The sequence below is a fragment of the Portunus trituberculatus genome, chromosome 50 (assembly GCF_017591435.1).
Source record: "Portunus trituberculatus isolate SZX2019 chromosome 50, ASM1759143v1, whole genome shotgun sequence".
NCBI lineage: Eukaryota > Metazoa > Arthropoda > Malacostraca > Decapoda > Portunidae > Portunus > Portunus trituberculatus.
The window spans coordinates 9,372,372-9,393,892 of NC_059304.1; the positions used below are offsets into that span (position 1 = coordinate 9,372,372).

Here is a 21,521-nt window from a genome sequence, read left to right on the forward strand (position 1 = left end):
AAACTATATTTCTTCACATCTTTCAAGCATACTCCCTTGGCTATCTTTTTACTATGCGATCTCGTAGTTCTATTTAAATTTTCCTCTTTCAACATCATTGCTCATTATCCACTTCATCTAAATTGCTCAACAGTTTATAAACCTGTATTAAATCTCCTCTTTCTCTTTTTTGTTCTAAGGTGAGCAAATTCATTTTTTTTTTGTGTGTGTGTGTGTGTGTGTGTGTGTGTGTGTGTGTGTGTGTGTGTGTGTGTGTGTGTGTGTGTGTGTGTGTGTGTGTGTTTGTTTATCTACCTAGCTATAGTATACAGGGCCTGAGCTACATTCGTAGTCCTGTCTCTGTATTAATATTTATCCAGTTTTTAGCTGATGTACATATATACCTTTTCCTGTGTATGTGTGTGTTCTGAGAACACAATTATAAGACCATGGCTGATTTCTTTCATAAATCATCAAATTCTAAATGATAATGAACTGTTCTCTAGAAAATTATCTAAACTTTTACTTTTAAAAACTTTTAGTAAATACAGTAATTAATCACACTACACCAATAATTCACTTAAAATCATTCTAGGACTTTAAACCAGATTAGCTAGCATATATGCAAGCATACACTGTAACTGCTATATTCAGGAAAGTATCTCAACCTATTATTAACATATGTCTATATGCATTATGATAAAACAATTAATATAGAGTCAAAGCAACAGCCTTGAATATACATATTTTCTTTACATTTAATTAGATCTTTGTATTGTTTCCTTTTACAAACCTCTTATTCTACATTAAGCGTCATGTTTTTGGCACATTTTTGGGGGATCCATTATAGTAATGAATAGGTAATGAAGACTTTGAAGACAGTACAGCCTTGCGAGGGAGATGTTAGCTCGAGGGTCAAGATTACATCTGATGCACAAGATAAAACAAACTGCTCTGAGATATCAGGTAGCTATGTCTGGGAACAACAGGAAATGACTAAGGCAGCAGGAAGGGTGACAATACAGATATAAGAGTAACAAGAATGGAACAATAAAGAAAAGCTAAATTTATGTGCAAAGCAGAGACTCTTAAGACAACTATATATATATACGTATTTTTTGCATTATTCTGTAATACCAAACAACATACTACAGTATTGTATTATAAAGGCCCATCACTGTATGCCTGACCTCCATACACATATTACTTCACTTTGAAAAATTATTCAAATATGAGAATAATGTAATAGTTCTCATGGTATGAAAAACTAGATCTGCATTAAAGCTCATTGCTTTTATCACATCGACTGAAAAAGTATAAATGTAAACAGCTCTATGTTTCTATCAAGGAAAGACTAAAAAATTATTTCATTAAAAAAATGCCTATAATACTGTCAGTCACCAGCTCTTCATATAAAATCTTTTCTTGAATTAACTGGATATCTATTCATTTTCACATAAGTTAATTTCATCTGAGTGTCAAAAAGACCATGAGTCACATCACTTTCTTTCCACTATTCTAAGAATAACATATAACAGCACAATATTATGTGAATATGATATACTTATCAGACGACAGATAAAAAATGACTAGAGTTTTTCATAACAACTGACTTTTCTACAGTGAGCTTCATCACTAAGGTAGCTATTAAAAGTATATTCAAGGAAACTTCCCTTCCTTTCTTACAAAACCTTTCCAGAACCAAAGTTAAAACTAAATTTAGGATTAATAAACTGTCTTAATTAACTCACTGAAAAGTGGAAATGTAATCTTAAAATAATAACTAATGTACTCTCTCTCTCTCTCTCTCTCTCTCTCTCTCTCTCTCTCTCTCTCTCTCTCTCTCTCTCTCTCTCTCTCTCTCTCTCTATTTGAGCACCTTAATAAAAGTTAAATAAATATAAGGAAACATTCTTATTTTTGAATAGCATTATGGTGAGAAAGTGGAGATGAACATGAAACACACAAAACAATACACACTACATAACTATTAGTAAAGAATCAACTAGTATATACTGTGTCTCTCAAACATACCTTCACACATCTGATAAATGTATCATATTCAGGATCCTTCTCTGAATCATCTTCTAAGCTTCAAGTTTAATTCAATGTTTTCTTGCAAGACATCTGAGCTTAGAAAACCTGAGAGAATCTTTAGGACACTTTGGGGCACCTTGAGTTGCCCCTGGATCCTCCTGTCACTTACGAATAAAGGAAAAAATGCCTTTTCTTCGACTCGTTCTAGGACCCATCAGCATTGGCACTTGATTGTGGTGAGTTATATGTATCTGTCAGGAAATCATGAGAGTTAAGGATATATTTCATAAGTTATATTGAAAATCTAATTTGAATATGAAAATAACATTATGTGTCAGTATTGTATTGGAATACAGCTAGTTGTAGGGAACTATTATCTCAGCTGTGAGTGGTGATTGTCACTAAGTAACTATTGGCCCTAAATCATGTTATGCACTAAAACATACAATTTTTCCATATCAACACCTATAAGCAAAAGTTAACAGCTGTACTTTAAAACTGTCACAACTTACAGTACAGGGTGGCTGGCACCATGGTTCGCCATCAATCTGCATGGGAAACTTTTTCCTGGTGCGGATGACAACAGATGAGCACTGAGCCAAGCGTCGACCGGATCCTCTCAGACCAGTCCTCACTTGGCCCATGTGTAAGCAATTCTCAAATCCAATGACTTCAATAAGCTTATCACCAATGTCTGTTTGGAATCAATGATTAAGAGATAAGTATAGTAAATAGAGAACATCATTTAAAATACAAATTTTTGTGCACAGCACACTGGCATTCATACTGTATCCCCCTGTATCCTTAGTGAAAACCACTTCAAAGATACAGTCTATGGTTATGAGAGAGAGAGAGAGAGAGAGAGAGAGAGAGAGAGAGAGAGAGAGAGAGAGAGAGAGAGAGAGAGAGAGAGAGAGAGAGAGAGAGAGAGAGAGAGAGAGAGAGAGAGAGAGAGAGAGAGAGAGAGAGAGAGAGAGAGAGAGAGAGAGAGAGAGAGAGAGAGAGAGAGAGAGAGAGAGAGAGAGAGACTGTACAATGAAATACACAACTGCAAATCTGTAATTTATTTGTAACAACACAATAATAAATTATTGCATATACCTGACCTTGAATGGCAGTGCTTAGATCAGCAGATGTAAAAGAGGAGGTTGAAAGTTCTCTTTCTCTGTCTTTTTTCTTTTTAGTTTTAGTGGCTTTATTTCTTTTCTTCATGGTGGTGTCTCCCCACATATTGGAGCCTCCATGAGTGTAGGGAATGTTCAGGACAGCTATGCCTTGCAGGGAAGGGCCATTGGAGAGATCTAAGGAGACACCATCACACTGGGAAAGAAAAAAGAAAAGCGTCCAATAGCTTTGTTAAAAATTGTTTAAGCAAGAAAATATGATGGGTGTTAAATAATAATGCTCATAAAATATGAAAGCTTTATGAAATGCACATAGGATTTTCTTATAAATATATAAGACAATTTCCTTATATATAATGGTAATTTATGTATATTAGCATTGCAGTGGTATGTAGAAAATTTGAAAAAGTAAAGGATACAAATAGATGAGACAATATATCTAGGCTGTGGTCGAAGGTTGACAATGAATCAGCCAGTAATATATGAGATTATGAGTATCTCACCATTATATCTATATCTTCATGAAGGTTTTTGCAAGATGCAGCAAATGTCTCTGAGGTAGCATACTCAAAATACCAAAGCTTGTTCTTCATCCGGCTGTTGAACTTTTCTGGATTTCTCTCACGTTCTAAATGAAACTTGACTCCAATAGCAGCATCCTGTGAAATTAAGCAATTTTTTTTTAAGTTATTTGTTCTTATCAAAGATACTATTCCAGCTGGTGAAGAGGTAAAAATATGATAGACATGTACTAAATGCTGATTTATGTATCAATAAGGTCAGCAGAATAGGAACAAGCATACACTGAAACTGTTCTGCAGCAAGGTAGTGGGAATGGAGGAAAAAAAGGATGCTGAAGCTAAGTATAAAGCATATTTGTCTGCAAAGAAAGATATCAAAACTAAATGAAGCTTTATCCTATACATATAACTGCAGAGTACTTGTATTATAATCGACGTCTTTCCAGCTTGAAGAGCTGTAAAAGTCACATAAAGATTAGAGGAATAATGTTGACACTATGAAATCTTCTGTAGGGATAAAGACAATGAAACAATTTCTATATTTCAAAAAAAACATGACTGGTCACACCTCAAAGTGGCAAAACAAAGCTCAATAGTGTAGTAATACTTACCACACCTATGCTAAAATAATTATTGATAATGTTGTATGGTATCTTGTCCCCAACTTCATCACCTTCCTGTGTCCCTGTCTGCTCTGAAACTTCTATATGCCAACGGTCCATCAACACCACTGTGGATTTTTCTATTTTCTGGAAGGAAACATATTTTTAGCAACAAAGAAATGCAGTAAAAGTTGTATTGCTATGAATGATACTATCAGGTATAAATACAAAATTCAGCAATTCTACCTTTAGAATTTTGTGAAGACTTTCCCCTTCATATCCTCCTCCCCACCTGAGGCATCTGGCTAGGTCATTGCCTGTCCCCAGAGGCATGATGCCCACACTTGGCACCTGTGCCCACTGGACTTTGTCTGCCAACATGAAAGACATGATGTTCAGAATAAATACTTCAATTATCCTTACTTTTGTGTGAAAACATGCAAAAGGATAACTTCAAGTAAATGTCTACTTATAAATGATTTTGCATGTCACGTTTCTATGATATTGCCTCTCTTCTGAAAAATAAATGAAAGTGCAACTCATCCTCTGTCAAAAATAGTCATTCATAATAAAATCAAGTGGAATCATTCATATTCCTGATGTCATAAAACACATCTTTCTCTAATACTGAAAATATTTCTCCCATATATGTACAAAGCATCGCACTCACAATGTCTAAAGAACACTCACCCATCTGCTCCAAAATCCAGCCAATAGTACCATCCCCTCCACACACAATGACTTGCATGTTGGGGACATCCTTGAAGAGCTGAAGGCCAGCTACAGGACCCTCCTTAGCCAAATTGTAGACTTGGCGAGGGTTTAGCAGGTACTTAAATGCAAGTTAACATACATATCATCTATCTGCAGATGCTGTATGTGGGAGACTATATGATGACATATGAAGCCTAATAATCATTCAAGCTTAAGATCATCAGGTATATATATATATATATATATATATATATATATATATATATATATATATATATATATATATATATATATATATATGATGTGTTCAACATGTGTATGAAAATGCAAGAAAATATACTTACACTCTTAACTATATTCACTAACATTTCCAGAATGCACTAAAATTAGTTTATATGATAAAATTCCAGTATTTACATACAAATTATAAAATGTACATAATAGATTACCTGGAATTTCCTGAGAATCCTTGTCCCCTGCCTTCCCCCACTCTTAGGATTCACGAACACAGCCAGTGGGTGGGTTCCAGGCGGAGGAGTGATTTGGAAGGACATTGGGGCTGAAACCTGAAGGATCAAGTGAAAGCAAGGCACATCTCTACAAAGAAATTCAAAAAATTATTTGAGAGCTTGTTACAGAGCTAATTCACTACTCTCAACATTCATTCTAATCACACTACTAGCAACTTTCAAATATTCCAGGATATGTTACTTTCATTCTACATTTATTTTTCGCTCACATATGCTGGTGTTGTCATTTTAATGCTACCACACAGGTGATTCTTTACTCACTGTCCTATCCTTCACCATGTATCTTTTTTTTTTTTTTTTAAGATGCTACTACATTTCTCATATTTCTCCCTCATGTCTGTACAAAATAGAATCTCAAGAATTAAGCTCATCCACTTATACTATTGTAGTTTTAACTAACACATCTTGTCACATTCAATTATTTATCTGCATTTATAACTGTAAAGGTGAGTGGCTGTCAATAAAGCATTTGCAAAATTTGTAAATAGGTCTTATATGAAGTATATTGCCTAGTGCTAAAATTTCAGCCTGTGTTCAGAGAAAAGCCTGACACAAAAGAGTACTTACAGTCCCATCGCTGAGGCCACTAGGTGTAGATTCAGACCGATGCACATCTCTCTTCTCTTTAGTAATAGATTTCTGGCGGTCCAACACAGTAGGACAGATGGCTGTAGGGGGAAGAACATGTACTCTGTGCTCACCAAAATTGCACTCAGGCTTTACTTGAGATACACATCTGTTGTGTAGCTGTGGGCAGAACATAAGAAGCAGTTTTAGTGCATATTTCAAAATCCTGGGTAACAATAATTTGCTAAAAATTCATATGAAATTGCTGACAGCACAGCCGTGTGTGTGTGTGTGTATGTGTGTATTTTACCTAGTTGTATGTTACAGGGTTCCAGCGGGGCTCATAGTGACCTGTCTCCATATCTACATTTATCTAACTTCTTAGATTTGTGCACATTTTCTGCTGTTACAATCTCTTCACTTAATCCATTCCAGATGTCTACTGTCCTATGTGGAAAACTGAACTTCTTGATATTTTTATGACACTGACTTTTCATAATTTTCTTGGAATGTCCTCTAGTTTGTCTGTCTCCCTGCTCCGTCAGTGTTACCAAGTCTTGTCTATCTATCTTCTCCATACGGTCTACTAACTTATACATCGTTATTAGGTCTCCTCTTTCCCGTCTATCCTTCAAAGTTGGTAGCTCCATCTCCTTCAGTCTTTCTTCATAGGGAAGATCTTTTATTTCAGGGACCATCTTTGTAGCAGCCCTTTGTATCCTTTCTAGTTTCTTGATATCTTTCTGCCTATATGGCAACCATACCACTGCTGCATATTCTAGTCTAGGTCTTATCATAGTGGTTAATATTCTTTTCATCATACTTTTATCCATGTAATTGAATGCTATCCTGATGTTCGTTAGTGTCTTGTATGTTGAAGCAAATAATCCATTTACATGTATGCGTATGTCTTTCTGGAGTCAGGGTGTCCTGTATAATCACTCTCAGGTCTTTCTCTTCTCTTCTTTTCATTATAATCTCTTCCCCCATTTTATATTCCCATGTAGGTCTTCTATTTTACCCATTTCCATTACATGGCATTTCTTAGTATAAAATTCTAATTTCCACTTCTGACTCCATCTCCAGATCTTATCAATATCTTTCTGTAATTCCATACAATAATTTTGTTTTTTTATAACTCTCAAAAGCTTGGCATCATCCGCAAACAAATTTATGTAGCTACTCAAACCCTCTTGTATATCACTGACATATATTTGGAACATTATTGGTACCAACACCAAACTCTGTGGTACGCCACTGGTTACAGCACTCCAACTTGATGGTGTATTTCTTATCACTGTCCTCATTTTCCTATCTGTTAAGTAATCTGTCATCCAATTTAAGATATTTCCCTTAATTCTGCCCATGTGTTCTATTTTCCATAGGAGTCTTCTGTGTGGTACTCTGTCAAAAGCCTTTTAATATCTAGATACACTGCATCCACCCATCCATCTCTTCCTTGTACTTCATCTATTACTCTTGTATAAAAGCTTAGTAAGTTTGTTATACATGATCTTCCTTTTCTAAAACCAAATTGGGAGTTATTAATGATTTAATTTCTCTCCAGATATTCCAACCATTTTTCTTTGATAACAATTTCACAGATCTTACCCACCACACTAGTTAGTGACACTGGTCTATAATTTAGGGGCTCAGTCATTTTTCCTCCTTTGTATAATGGGACTATATTGGCTCTTTTCCATTCCTTTGGTACCTTCCCTTCCCTTAAGGAGTTGTTAATTACATCCCAAATTGGTTCTACCAGTTGCTCACTACAGTCCATCCTGACTCTCCATCTGGTCCCATTGCCTTCCTCACATCCACCTTTTCTAGCAATTCTCTAAATTTCTGTTTTCTTACCATGATGTCTCTTAATCTCTCCTGTGCCGCTGGGTGGATTGGCTTTATAAACTCTCCCTCATCATTAAATACTGATTTAAAGCTCTCATTCATAAGATAACTCATTTCATCTGGTTTTGTATATCGTATTCCCCTTAATCAACTTAGTAATGGTCTCTCTGTTTGCCATTTTACCATGTATATACTTATAAAAAAAGCTTGGGTTCTTTTTCACATCTCTTCACTACATCCTTTTCAAAGTTTCTCTCCTCCTTCCTTCTTATCCTAATGTATTAATTTTGTGCCTCTTTATACTGCTTCCTATTTATTTCATTACGTTGCCTTCTTAATTTTTTCCATGCTGCATCCTTGCACTTTTTAGCTTTTGCACATATAGCATTATACCAGGTGTGTTTGCTTTCTTTTACTCTCTATTTAGGAACATATCTCTTTAGCCCCTCATTATACTTGTCTAGAAATATATCATACTTTCCTTGAATTGTCTTTCCATGCATAATTTCTTTCCAATCAATACTACCAAAATAACTTTTTAATTCCCCCAAATCTAATTTAGCGTGGTTCCGTCTCTTGTGTTTGTGTCCCTCATTATATTCCAAAATTTGCCGATCCTCTAATTCGATTTCCAGGACCACATGATCACTTTTTCCCATTGGAGTATGATATTTGATGTTTGGACATGGCCCCAGTTTTTTTGGTAAATACCAAATTCAGCATTGATGGATCTTCTTCCCCCCTATATCTTGTATAATCATTCATCCATTGATCCAATGTGTTTACCATTGCCAGTTGTAGCACATCATCTCCCCAACGTCCAGCACAACTGCTTGTATCCATTGCTTCCCAACTGATGAGTTTGCAGTTTAGATCTACCACAAGCAACACACTTCTATCCTTCCTTAGCATGTTATCCAGGCAATTTAGTACTTCCTTTTGCATTTACTTATGTACATGAAGCCTCCATGTATTAGTCTTTGTGGTACATATGCAACTATGATACTCCTTTTTTCCCTCCCATTGGTCCTTATTGTTATACTTAAAACCTTTGCCAGTCCATCTCCGGACTGTATCTCTTCCACATATATATTCTCTCGAGTCATGATCAATACTCCTCCTCCTACTTTTCCCTTTCTGTCTCTCCTCCAAACATTGTATCCTAGCTTTTTAAAATTCACTTGGACATCTTCACTTAACTTTGTTTCTGTCATACATACCACATCTAGCCCTTTTTCCAATATATAATCTCTCACTTCCAAACTTACTGATATAAACCCATCTATGTTTGTATACATGACTCTTAATGCTTTCCTTCCCTTTTCCGAATATACCATTTCCTCAGTTTCATGTCTAGCACTCTCCAGAAAACTTCTTATCATTCTCTGTCTTTCCTTTGTTTTGTTTTTTTCCTTAGCTTCACTCCTCAGTTCTCTCTCTTTTTCCCTTACTACCTGGCTCATCTCTCTCTTTATCCAGATATGCTTATATTCTACCTTGTTAGCCAGCTTTCTAGTCCTCGCTAATATTTCTTCTATCCCTACTTGCGATCTCATTTTTACTTTTAAAGGTCTTTTGGTTCCCTCACTATATTTACCCAGTCTATATATTTCTTCTATTTCTTAATCAAGACTCTGTCCCTTATCTGGCACTACAGAGATAATTTCTTTAACCATTTCTTTCTCCTCCTTCTCCCTCACAAATTTTACTAGGTTCTTTTTTCTTCTAGTGTGTGTATTTACCTAGTTGTATTTACCTAGTTGTAGTTTTACAGGGCCTGGGCTTTATGCTCGTGTGGCCCTGTCTTCATATCTACACTTATCCAATCTTACTTTAAAAGTAAGCACACTCGTTGCAGACACTACTTCTTCATTTAAACTGTTCCATGTCTCAATACATCTCTGCGGGAAACTATATTTTTTAATATCTCTCAGACATCTTCCTTTTCTCAGCTTTTTACTATGTGATCTTGTGCTTCGGATGTCATATTCTTCTCTCAGGATCAGTTTCTCATTATCCACTTGGTCCATTCCGCTGATCAATTTATAAACTTGTATCAGGTCTCCTCTCTCCTTCTTTGTTCCAGGGTTGGTAGATCCATAGCCTTTAGTCTCTCCTCATATGTCATCCCTTCAAATTCTGGAACCATTCTTGTAGCCATTTTTGTAGCCTCTCCAATTTCCTTATGTGTTTCTTTTATGAGGGGTCCACACTACTCCTGCATATTCCAATCTGGGTCTTATTATAGTACTTATCAATTTCTTCATCATTTCTTTGTCCATGTAGTGAAATGCTACTCCAATATTCCTTAGCAAATTATATGTTTCTCTAAAAATTCTATCAATATGGCTTACTGGTTGATTGTTTTCTTCCATCGTCACTCCTAAGTCCTTTTCCTTTTGACTTTCTCCAGTTCTACTCCATCTCCCATCTTATAGATTCCCACAGGTCGTCTTTCACTCTTTCCCATTTCCATGACATGGCTTTTGTTCACATTGAATTCCATTTCCCACTTCTTACTCCATTCCCAGATCTTATTTAGGTCTTCTTGCAGTATTTCACAATCCTCCTTTTGCTTTATAACTCTGCACAGTTTCGTATCATCTGCAAACAGATTTATGTAGCTGTTCACTCCTTCTGGCATGTCGTTAATATAAATGAGGAAAAGTATTGGTGCCAATACTGACCCCTGTGGCACTCTGCTTTCTACTGCTCTCCACTTGGACTTCATATCTTTAACTACCATCCTTATTTCTCTCCCCCTCAAATAATTTTCTATCCATCTCAATGTGCTTCCTTTTAAGCCACCCTTCTCCTCTAACTTCCATAGTAATCTTGCATGTGGTACTTTGTGTGTGTGTGTGTGTGTGTGTGTGTGTGTATTCACCTAGTTGTAGTTTTACAAGGCCTGGGCTTTATGCTCGTGTGGCCCCGTCTCCATATCTACACTTATCTAATCTTACTTTAAAAGTATGCACACTCGTTGCAGACACTATTTCTTCATTTAAACTGTTCCACGTCTCAATACATCTTTATGGAAACTATATTTTTAACATCTCTCAGACATCTTCCTTTTCTCAGCTTTTTACTATGCAATCTTGTGCTTCGAGTGTCATATTCTTCTCTCAGGATCAGTGTGTGTGTGTGTGTGTGTGTGTGTGTGTGTGTGTGTGTGTGTGTGTGTGTGTGTGTGTGTGTGTGTGTGTGTGTGTGTGTGTGTGTGTGTGTGTGTGTGTGTGTGTGTGTGTGTGTGTGTGTGTGTGTGTGTGTGTGTGTGTGTGTGTGTGTATGTGTGTGTGTGTGTGTGTGTGTGTAATTCACCTCGGTCGCCTGCTGGTCACCCAGCTAGTCTTCCCAATTACGGAGCGAGCTCAGAGCTCATAGACCGATCTTTGGGTAGGACTGAGACCACAACACACTCCACACACCGGGAAAGCGAGGCCACAACCCCTCGAGTTACATCCTGTACCTATTTACTGCTAGGTGAACAGGGGCTACACATTAAGAGACTTGCTCATTTGCCTCACCGCGCCGGGATTCGAACCCGGCCCTCTCGATTGTGAGTCGAGCATGCTAGCCACTACACTACGCGGTGTGCATTTACCTAGTTGTAGTTTTACATGGCCTAGGCTTTTACGCTCGTGTGGCCCCGTCTCCATATCTATACTTATCCAATTTTTCTTTAAAACTATCCACACTCATTGCTGTCACCACTTCCTTCACTCAGACTGTTCCACGTCTCAACATATCTTTGCAGGAAACTGTATTTCTTTATATCTCTTAGACATCTTCCTTTCTTCAGCTTTTTACTATGTGATCTTGTGCTTGGACTGTCATATTCTTCTCTCAGGAGTAGTTTCTCATTATCCATTTGGTCCATTCGGTTGATCAACTTATAAACTTGTATGAGATCCCTCTCTCCCTTCTCTGTTCCAGAGTTGGTAGATCCATAGCCTTTAGTCTCTCCTCATATGTCATCCCTTCAAATTCTGGAACCATTCTTGTAGCCATTTTTTGTACTCTCTCCAGCTTCTTTATGTGTTTCTTTTTATGGGGAGTCCACACTACCCCTGCATATTCCAATCTGGGTCTTAATTTCTTCATCATTTCTTTGTCCATGTAATGAAATGCTAATTCAATATTCCTTAGCAAATTATATGTTTCTCTGAAGATTTTATCTATATGGCTTACCGTTTGATTGTTTTCTTCCATCGTCACCCCCAAATCCTTTTCCTTTCTTACTTTCTCCAGTTCTACTCCATCTCCCATCTTGTAGATTCCCACAGGTCGTCTTTCACTCTTTCCCATTCCCATGACATGGCTTTTGTCCACATTAAATTCCATCTCTCACTTTTTACTCCATTCCCAGATCTTATTTAGGTCTTCCTGCAGTACTTCACAATCCTCTTTTTGCTTTATAACTCTGCACAGTTTTGCATCATCCGCAAACAGATTTACATAGCTGTTCACTCCTTCTGGCATGTCATTTATATATATACAGACAAACCCTGCTTAACGAAGATTCACACAACGAAATTTCGCTACAACGAAGATTTCCTTTTACAACCATCTGCTTGTTTAATGAAAACCAAACTCGCTTTAACGAAGTTTTATCCAGGTAATTTTTTCCAAGTTTGAAAGCCCCGCCGTATCACGCAAACCGACAGGATTTTGAATGCACCAGCGCCTCTCATGGACAAAACGTGCACCACTCACTCCTTATGTTCAAAACAATAACAGCGTCAGCAGCAGCTTGTCTTCCCTCGCTCTACATGCCACCAAAACGTCCTGCAATGTCGCCTAGCATTGCTAAGAAGACCAGGAAGTCTCATACTCTCGAAGTGAAGCTGGATATTATTCACAGACATGAGAGGCGAGAAAACTAATAGCATTGCTCCCCATCATGGCTTGACTCCATCTACTGTCTCTATTAAGAAGGCTGGTGAGATCATATCCTCCTTGCAAGCTAAAAGAACCAGCTGAACTCGTAATTCTGCAATGGATAAAATGGAAAGTCTTGTGGAAATGTGGTACATAAGTTTTGTATGCAGTACAATGATGCTCCCTTTGTTTACATTCCACAGGTTGCCAGCTAGCGTATTTCCAGCTCCACTCTCCCTCCCTTCATAAATTTAAGGTCATAAACATTATAAAGTTACTTACATACATACATTACTGTACATTATAATGACTTAGTCTTAAATTGAACTGCCTAAATGTTTAACTTTATAATTTTTACTTTCATTTAACCTTTCACTGTACTATGATGCACTCTCGCTTTGTTTACTCTCAATGGAAGTTCAAGTCAGGGGTTAAACTTGTTATGATTGGTTTGCTTAACGAAAATTTGCTTAACGAAGGTTTTTTTAGGAACGTAACCCCTTCGTTAAGCGGAGGTTGCCCGTATGAGGAAAAGTATTGGTGCCAGTACTGACCCCTGCGGCACTCCGCTTTCTACTGCTCTCCACTAGGACTGTGTGTGTGTGTGTGTGTGTGTGTGTGTGTGTGTGTGTGTGTGTGTGTGTGTGTGTGTGTGTGTGTGTGTGTGTGTGTGTGTGTGTGTGTGTGTGTGTGTGTGTGTGTATATATATATATATATATATATATATATATATATATATATATATATATATATATATATATATATATATAGATAGATAGATAGATAGATATATATATATATATATATATATATATATATATATATATATATATATATATATATATATATATATATATATATATATATATATATATATATATATATATATATATATATATATATATATATATATATATAGATAGATAGATAGATAGAAAAAAGATATATATATATATATATATATATATATATATATATATATATATATATATATATATATATATATATATATATATATATATATATATATACTACTGGATTATATATCATGATCATACTTGAGAGTGTAAATAGGCAGCGGAAGAATAAAGCCATATGTTTACAAATAGTAAATTTTACTAAACAAAGATCACACAATGTTACCTCAGTTCACTAAAAGATAGCAGCAGCACTGTAGCCATTCCATACAAAAATGTTTCCAGCAATAAAAGCACTAGGCTAAGATGTATGCATAATCACTTTGAAGATAAGAGTTGGAAAATGGTACATAAAATAATTTAATTCAGCTTAAATCATTTCTAAGAACAGATACTTTTCAGTAGACTTCTTATGACCTAAATAAGATCTGTTGGAGGACAACACTTACTCTAAGATGACACCAGGAGCAGTGAAGTCCAGTGATGCCATTGTAACTCTTGATAGCCTTTTTACATCGAGAACACTTGCCAGGACAATTGCCTTCCACCCAGTGATGTAGCATGGACTGGGACGTTTTCTTACTCTTCACATAGGTGGCAATGCATGAGGCTGGTGCTCGCTGGACACAACGTTCATGGACAGTATATTTACAAACTGTAAGTACCAAGACGATAATCATGTTAGAAATTTTTTAAATTCAAAATTGTATTCAACATAGTCTGGAGATGTCATCCTCTTCCAATGCCATAGTATTCTTATATATTGTTTAGGTCTAAACTTAAACCATTTCTGACTAGAAGTACTGTAGTACTATCTTAAAACTTAATAGTACAGTACTGTACTTGGATTTACTAAAAAAAAATGACATATCTTTGTTTGAACATGTACACATAAGATTAGTATTCTAAGCTGGTAAAGTGTTTTGGATGTATGCCAAAAATTCATATTAACTTTAAAAAAATTCAAAGTACATACAGACACAGGATAAGCCCTTCTTTCCAAGGCCCATCAGCATGTTGCGACACAGGTTGCAGTAAGCTGGTTTGCTGAAGTGCTTGAGCCGCCACACATGGTTACCATCTTCTTTTAAGTTCTGTGGAAAAATGACAGCAATAATATGTAATAATATAGTAAAGCATTGTGTCCAAACTGTTAATCTCTTGACAATCCCGACAAGTACCTTGCTCCCAGCCCCTTTCACTCACCGTGTCAAGTCCCAGAAGCACCAGCAAGGGAATGGTGGTCATGCCTCCTCTCTTCCACTCTTCCAGGGATACAGTGCCATCATTGTCATAGTCTATTTCTGTCATCATGTCCGTCAGGATCTATGGACAGGAATTATCTGTTACACTCTACATATCTAAAGTAACTTAAGCAAATCTGCCTTATTAGAAAAATGTTGTTTTAAGAAACAGTCAATGTACTTCATTCCATATGTGAAGGACACCAAAGATAAAGAAATGTCAATACAGTATTGTTGAACTCTTTTCAGTAATCCTACATAATAATTTGCTTACTGGTCTGAGCTCAGTGACATCCCAGTCTAAGTAGTCCGCTACTTGAATCATCTGATTAATGATGCAATCAATCTCCTGTAGAAGAAAATAAACAATTATATTGCCTAATCACATAGTTTGATTTTTTTTTCTTTTCAATACAATTACATCCTCAGTTAATTAAATAAAAGTCTGGCACAAATGACTCATTGAAATAAAAAAAATTTCATTCATGCATCACTAAACCTTCAAAGATCACAGATGTAAAACTTTTAAGTACAGCTTTTAAAAACTCTTTCATTTACAAATATTTAGTCATTTCAGCATTTGGAATTTAATAGGATGCAAGACTGACCAACTTTTTGGGTCTTTTCATTAAAGGATCACAGTCATTAAAACTCAACTTCCATCAACTCCATATCAACCTTATTTGCAGTCTTACTATTACACTGTTTTCAAGAATAAGAATAGTGGAATAGTAAAGCAAGGGGAAGACACTGAATCATCAGAAAGGAGAGCAGGCCTTAAAAATTCATTTAACAAGGATGAGGTTATATAAAGGTAACCAAAGAATGAATAGATACACTGCTCAAGATATTCTTTAAAAGCAATACACAAGAGAGAGAGAGAGAGAGAGAGAGAGAGAGAGAGAGAGAGAGAGAGAGAGAGAGAGAGAGAGAGAGAGAGAGAGAGAGAGAGAGAGAGAGAGAGAGAGAGAGAGAGAGAGAGAGAGAGAGAGAGAGAGGGGGGGGGGGAAGAAGGGAATGATTGTAGGATATGATGTAGCATAAATGCATTACTGAACTGTCAAAATATTCACTGCTCAGGGTATAGATTCAACAGGCATGGCATCTGTGGACCTGTTGACTAATACATACAACAAAACATGCAAAGGGAACAAGCAGACATCAACTTATATAGAAATCCCAAGGACAATGGAATGACTAAGTGTGTAAAGGAAATGTGTGTTCAAAACAAAGTCTGATAAGGTGATAGAAACATAGAGGATCTTTACTCTACTGATAAGAATGTGAAACACATGAGCAGGTGAAGAACAAATTTAGTGCATGATAACAACACAAAATGCAAAGAAAAAACAGTGTATTTACAACAAGGAACACAACTTACATTGGTATCCAGTACTCCATTGCCATCCGTATCATACAACCGGAACATGACTGCAATCATACATGCGGCTCAGTACCTGGATGCTGATCTTTGCCAGAAGTATCATAATATTCAAAACCAATCACGTCTTGTGGGTGGAGGGTGACATAGAGTATTGGGGACAGCCTTATGCAAGAGGCAATAGCAATTTATAAAAAAAACTATACAATTCAGATGTAATATAAAAAACCTTTGACAAATTTCATGACTTACTAAAAACCATGGCTTGAGGGATGAATGTATATACATAAAGATTATCAAAGTATTGAAGTATATCACAGTAAGTATGTAATTATAAAGATAAAAACACTCATGAGAAGTCATCCAGTATTGGCAATAAAAGATAATTATTTTTACATACAGAGCATACAAATACAAAAATGGGCCTAATCGTCCAACAGGAGGCTCTCAAGTAAACTACTAGTCCAAGTGGTTGAAAACATGAAAAGATGAAGGATGGTGGTGGCGGCAGCCACTGGTACTCACACTCCAGCTTGTCCTCTGGCCGGCACCCCTCCAACAGTGTTAGGTAGCAGATGATGTCCTTCAGACTCACCCTAACGGTGTGCACCTCAATGCTGCTGGACTTCCTCACCAAGTGCCTCATGTCTGCAGGAGCACACACACACACACACACACACACACACACACACACACACACACACACACACACACACATATAAATACAAATAATCAATTCAGTATTGTAATGGGTTTAAGTAGAAGTAGTTTTCAAGGCACAGTGATAATTGTTCTGAAATTTATCTATAATTCTCTACATTGATTCTTTTTTTAGTTATAATTTTTTTTTCACAACACAGTATCATATAAGTTGTAGTTAAATTACAAATAATAGGTGTAGAGGGCTATAATTTTCATGATATGGTTAATAATCTAATTCAAATTATTGTTGTTATATCTGTCAAACCAGCCGCAGTTTGTGTTAGTGAATGCATAACCAGAGTGCAGCAACCAGTCATACCTTCAAGTTTACCATTAGTGACCAGGAGGGAATTGTTGGATTTTTTGGAAGATGAACGTGACATTTGAGAATGAGAAGGTGATGAGTCTGTGCTCTTCTCAATCTTGCCATCGGTGTAGCTGTTGGTCTGAGTGACGGTGACCAGCGGATGCACGCACGCCCCTATACTCCCTGCAATGACGCGTGAATACATACCGCGCGAACATTCTGCTGTACTAAGGGCTGCATTAATAATTGCCATATACATTTTTCTTATTTCATATGTGCAGTTCCTCACGCCATGACATACCAGTGCGGGTGCGGCTGGAGGCTTCAGAGTCTGAGCGGTTGTGGCCTAGGGAGGACAGTTTCTCCGTAAGGCCGTGCAGCTTCTCCGCCAGACCACCGCCCCCTTCAGACTTAGCAGACACACTCTCGGTCATTGCGCACGAGGCCAGATTACTGATGGAGCCTCCTGAAGTGTTGTGGGAGGTGATGGGGGCACACGCAGTGGCCGATGACATGACCGCCATTTCCTGAGAAACACCGGTTATATTTAGGGAATAAAGTTAAAATACTTGATGAAACTTTATAGAAAATCATGCATTTGTAATAAACATGAGCAATATATATATATATATATATATATATATATATATATATATATATATATATATATATATATATATATTCAGCACAAGAGAAACGATTACGCACCTTGATGGACTTCGGTTCGACTGGCTGAGGTCGCGGACGCTTGACGAAGGACAGAAACAGGTGCCTACATAGCTCCTCTGGCATCTCTACTTCCAGGTAGATATTCATGAACTGCCGGAACCCTTCATAGTCGATGTCCTGGAGAGAGAGAGAGAGAGAGAGAGAGAGAGAGAGAGAGAGAGAGAGAGAGAGAGAGAGAGAGGAGTAATTAGCGTACATATTAACTAACGTTAAGTAAATTAATAACGATATAAACACCAAAATTATAGCTTATAATCATCTTGGACAATATGACATTACTAGAAACTATTCGGAGGTTTCTCACCAACTTATGCGTCAATCCCCATAACCAAAATTCCCGTGAAATGCCCACACGGGTCTATCAAATATTCTTTCTTATGTTGCAAGTTCTCGGCACGACACGATATTACAAAATAATTTTAACTTTAATTTTCTCCCCATCTTGCACTTATAGTCGCATAACAGGGTAAAGACTGAAAAATTAATTAAGAAAGAATGTTTCAAGTTGAGCCTCCCAGAAGCACACGAGGGGTGATGCATGAAGTGGCTATGGAAGGCAGCTTGCTCAAACGTGTCGGTGCAACGGTAAGAGAAAATTGTAACTGGACAAGTGTTATTTAAAGAAACCAAGAAAATAGTGCTCAGAATGTGTAAGAACAGGGAACAACAGCGGAAGAGCACTATACCGAACAGAGAGAGAGAGAGAGAGAGAGAGAGAGAGAGAGAGAGAGAGAGAGAGAGAGAGAGAGAGAGAGAGAGAGAGAGCGGAGCTGGCAGGAAAAGAGTGTTGTACACTGAACTGAACTGTAGTGGAAGTTGTTGGAGATTTCAAGGTTACATTCAATCGTTTCGTGTTCTCAAATGTTTCGAGTATCTGAACAGTCTCTGGTGAGAGTTACTAGATTTTTAATTATCCATCCATTTATTTATCTATTCATTTATAATCGATTTTTTTTTATTCTGGAGACAGTATAACAAGGGTTCTGCATCATAAAAAAGAGAATCCAATTAATCATTTCTGTGACTAAAAATAATCCTGTAATCCTAATGGGAAAGCAAAACATGTAAGAGTATGAGGTCTCAGTATTCAAAAGTGTATTTACGTATGGTGAAGGCCTGGCAATGAACCGGACGAAATACAGCCACGCAACGTTCACACACACACACACACACACACACACACACACACACACACACACACACACACACACACACACACACACACACACACACACGGAAGGACAGACGCAAAATATTCAGGAAAACGATCGGCAGAAGAGTAGACAGACACAAGAGACAGAAAGGCAGAAAAACAAAAGAGATAAAAACAGACAGCTAGACATAGATAGAGATACGAACAGAGCTTACCCCATCGAGGCTGTATTTGGAGAGAGGGCCCGAACCTGTGAATTCCTTCAAGACATTCTCAAGTTTCTTGGTAGAGTCTGTGAAAACAAGTACAGATGATCAGGCCTTACACACACACACACACACACACACACACACACACACACACACACACACACACACACACACACACACACACACACACATACACACACATACACGTTAAAAAAGACAAAACGATGAAGGTCTTGACTGCATACCACCACCATCACCACCACTACTCGTTAAACCTGTTCTTCGCCGCAACAAAAGAATCAATCGAACACAGAGGAGACAAAGGGGCCACAAAGGTTCTTTCTGTCTAAATTCCGGCTCTTGAGCAGCCTGATGGAGCCCTAGGGAGATGCTCCTAGTCTTTACTCCTAATTTCTTGCGAAAAAAAAAATCACTTGATTTTTTTTTCCTTCCCTCTATACATACAGACGCCGTGATATCTTCTCCCTTCCCATCGAGTAAACTCTGTGGACGAGGTGTCTTCTAATATGGCTGAATACCTCACCTCCATCCCTTAACTAAGTTTTAAGTTACTAATTACGACGACTGCATTTTCTCTTCGTACTCAAATGCTGAGAGCTTTGGAAGTTAAATGGAAATAAAGAGTGAAGGTGGAGTAGGTCATCAGTTCTTTCCACCAAGGTGTTAACTGAACTGGTTCTGTGTAGACATGACAATGCAGCTTCGGCTAATGTCCAAACGTTCTTCCTACAATATGAAAAAAAGAAAGACTATAGCTAATTTTCTTCTTTCTGTTAAGAAGGCATGTTGGCATGATGCACCAGGATCACATTAAACCCCATACGGGAAACAAACTGCGATCCAAAAGAGTAGTAAATAAAGACTATCTGTAATTTTGTCTCAGCTTCTCTTTATTATGGCGCTTCATTACATACTTTAATACAGAGAAGGTTGATCAGTCAAGGATGATTTCCATTGCATGACTCAACGATAAGGACACAGAGGCTTGATGGCGCTTCTTCGCACTTGAGTTATCATGTCAGCTGTTAGTATTAATATCGCGCGTACGGCCTGTAAGCAACGCAATATGCTTGAATAGTAAGAGAGAGAAGGAATGAGGCCTGTCCATAGGCTGTGATACAAGATGGGGCAAGGGTGGAGAGGAGTCAGTTGGTGGGGCACGGAATGGGGAAGGTACGGATCAGGCGTCAACTGGTGAGAGTGCTTGGGGACGGTTTGAGGGGGAGAGTTGACGGTCCATCTTAAGCTGCATCGGTGAATATTAATCCATCTAGGAGCCTGGTGTATAACTGTTGTGTAAGTGAATTTAGAGCTTTTATTGATGTCAGGTGCTTTAGGTCGTCTCTTTCCCCTGGCGACTGTCAAAGTTTGGCGCTAAACTTGGCCCTCACGCGACTCGACAGGTGGCTCCCCCCACACGACTGAGGCGGTAAACAAACAGTGCGAACAAGCAAAGGCGGTCATAAAGAGGTCAGGAATAGTCAAAGTCCGGGTGGCGACCAAAGGTGTCCAAATCTTGAGGAACAGTGTAAACATAGGTTGGCAGAGTGACATGAGACCAGTGCGGCAGATGGAGGTTAAGTGTAACCTTCTTTAGGTCCCTTTAGTAATCTGTTTTGGAATGTTATGTAAAGAGTCACGAGGCTGCTCTGCATGGCCAAGGATCACCAGTGATGCAAAGACGTTCAGATAAAATGGCTGATAAGAATTAAGTTGACGACACCATGAGGGGAAAAAAAATTAAATTCAAGAGAGCAGAAGGATTTTCTCAAAAATTTTAGAACAGTTTCCTTGCGTGTAATTTGAATAGTCTATCATGAAGTACCTACTGCAGTCCATGTTTTCAATCGTCACGAATTATAGTAAAAGAGTTTCATATTACCGCAAGTTTTATCATGCGGAAAAAAATCGTGGTCAAGGTTCCTGAAGTCTTTGTAAACAGAGGAGAGAAAACATGTCCTATATTGAGTCCATGCCAGCGATCAGAGAGCCTTGGCAGAAATAAGTGTCTTGAAGGCCTAAAGACGCGAAACCAAATGTGTGTGTGTTAT

General features: G+C 37.6%; 1 protein-coding gene across 1 annotated transcript in view; it reads right to left on the reverse strand.

Moving 5' to 3' along the window:
- Window positions 1-209: 209 nt before the first annotated feature.
- Window positions 210-21,521, reverse strand: part of LOC123499703 (diacylglycerol kinase beta-like) — a 69,843-nt gene continuing 48,531 nt past the window's right edge. The window contains exons 4-22 of the mRNA XM_045248104.1: window positions 19,456-19,532; window positions 18,067-18,204; window positions 17,660-17,885; window positions 17,371-17,541; window positions 16,875-16,997; window positions 16,350-16,399; window positions 15,243-15,317; window positions 14,931-15,050; window positions 14,701-14,818; window positions 14,174-14,379; window positions 6,075-6,254; window positions 5,427-5,543; window positions 4,954-5,095; window positions 4,510-4,634; window positions 4,273-4,410; window positions 3,644-3,799; window positions 3,123-3,336; window positions 2,529-2,710; window positions 210-2,267 (exon numbers count right to left, since the gene is read on the reverse strand). Of these exons, the coding sequence (XP_045104039.1) occupies window positions 2,178-2,267; window positions 2,529-2,710; window positions 3,123-3,336; window positions 3,644-3,799; window positions 4,273-4,410; window positions 4,510-4,634; window positions 4,954-5,095; window positions 5,427-5,543; window positions 6,075-6,254; window positions 14,174-14,379; window positions 14,701-14,818; window positions 14,931-15,050; window positions 15,243-15,317; window positions 16,350-16,399; window positions 16,875-16,997; window positions 17,371-17,541; window positions 17,660-17,885; window positions 18,067-18,204; window positions 19,456-19,532 (2,648 nt within the window). The 3' untranslated portion in view covers window positions 210-2,177. The remainder of the gene's footprint in view (window positions 2,268-2,528; window positions 2,711-3,122; window positions 3,337-3,643; window positions 3,800-4,272; window positions 4,411-4,509; window positions 4,635-4,953; window positions 5,096-5,426; window positions 5,544-6,074; window positions 6,255-14,173; window positions 14,380-14,700; window positions 14,819-14,930; window positions 15,051-15,242; window positions 15,318-16,349; window positions 16,400-16,874; window positions 16,998-17,370; window positions 17,542-17,659; window positions 17,886-18,066; window positions 18,205-19,455; window positions 19,533-21,521) is intronic.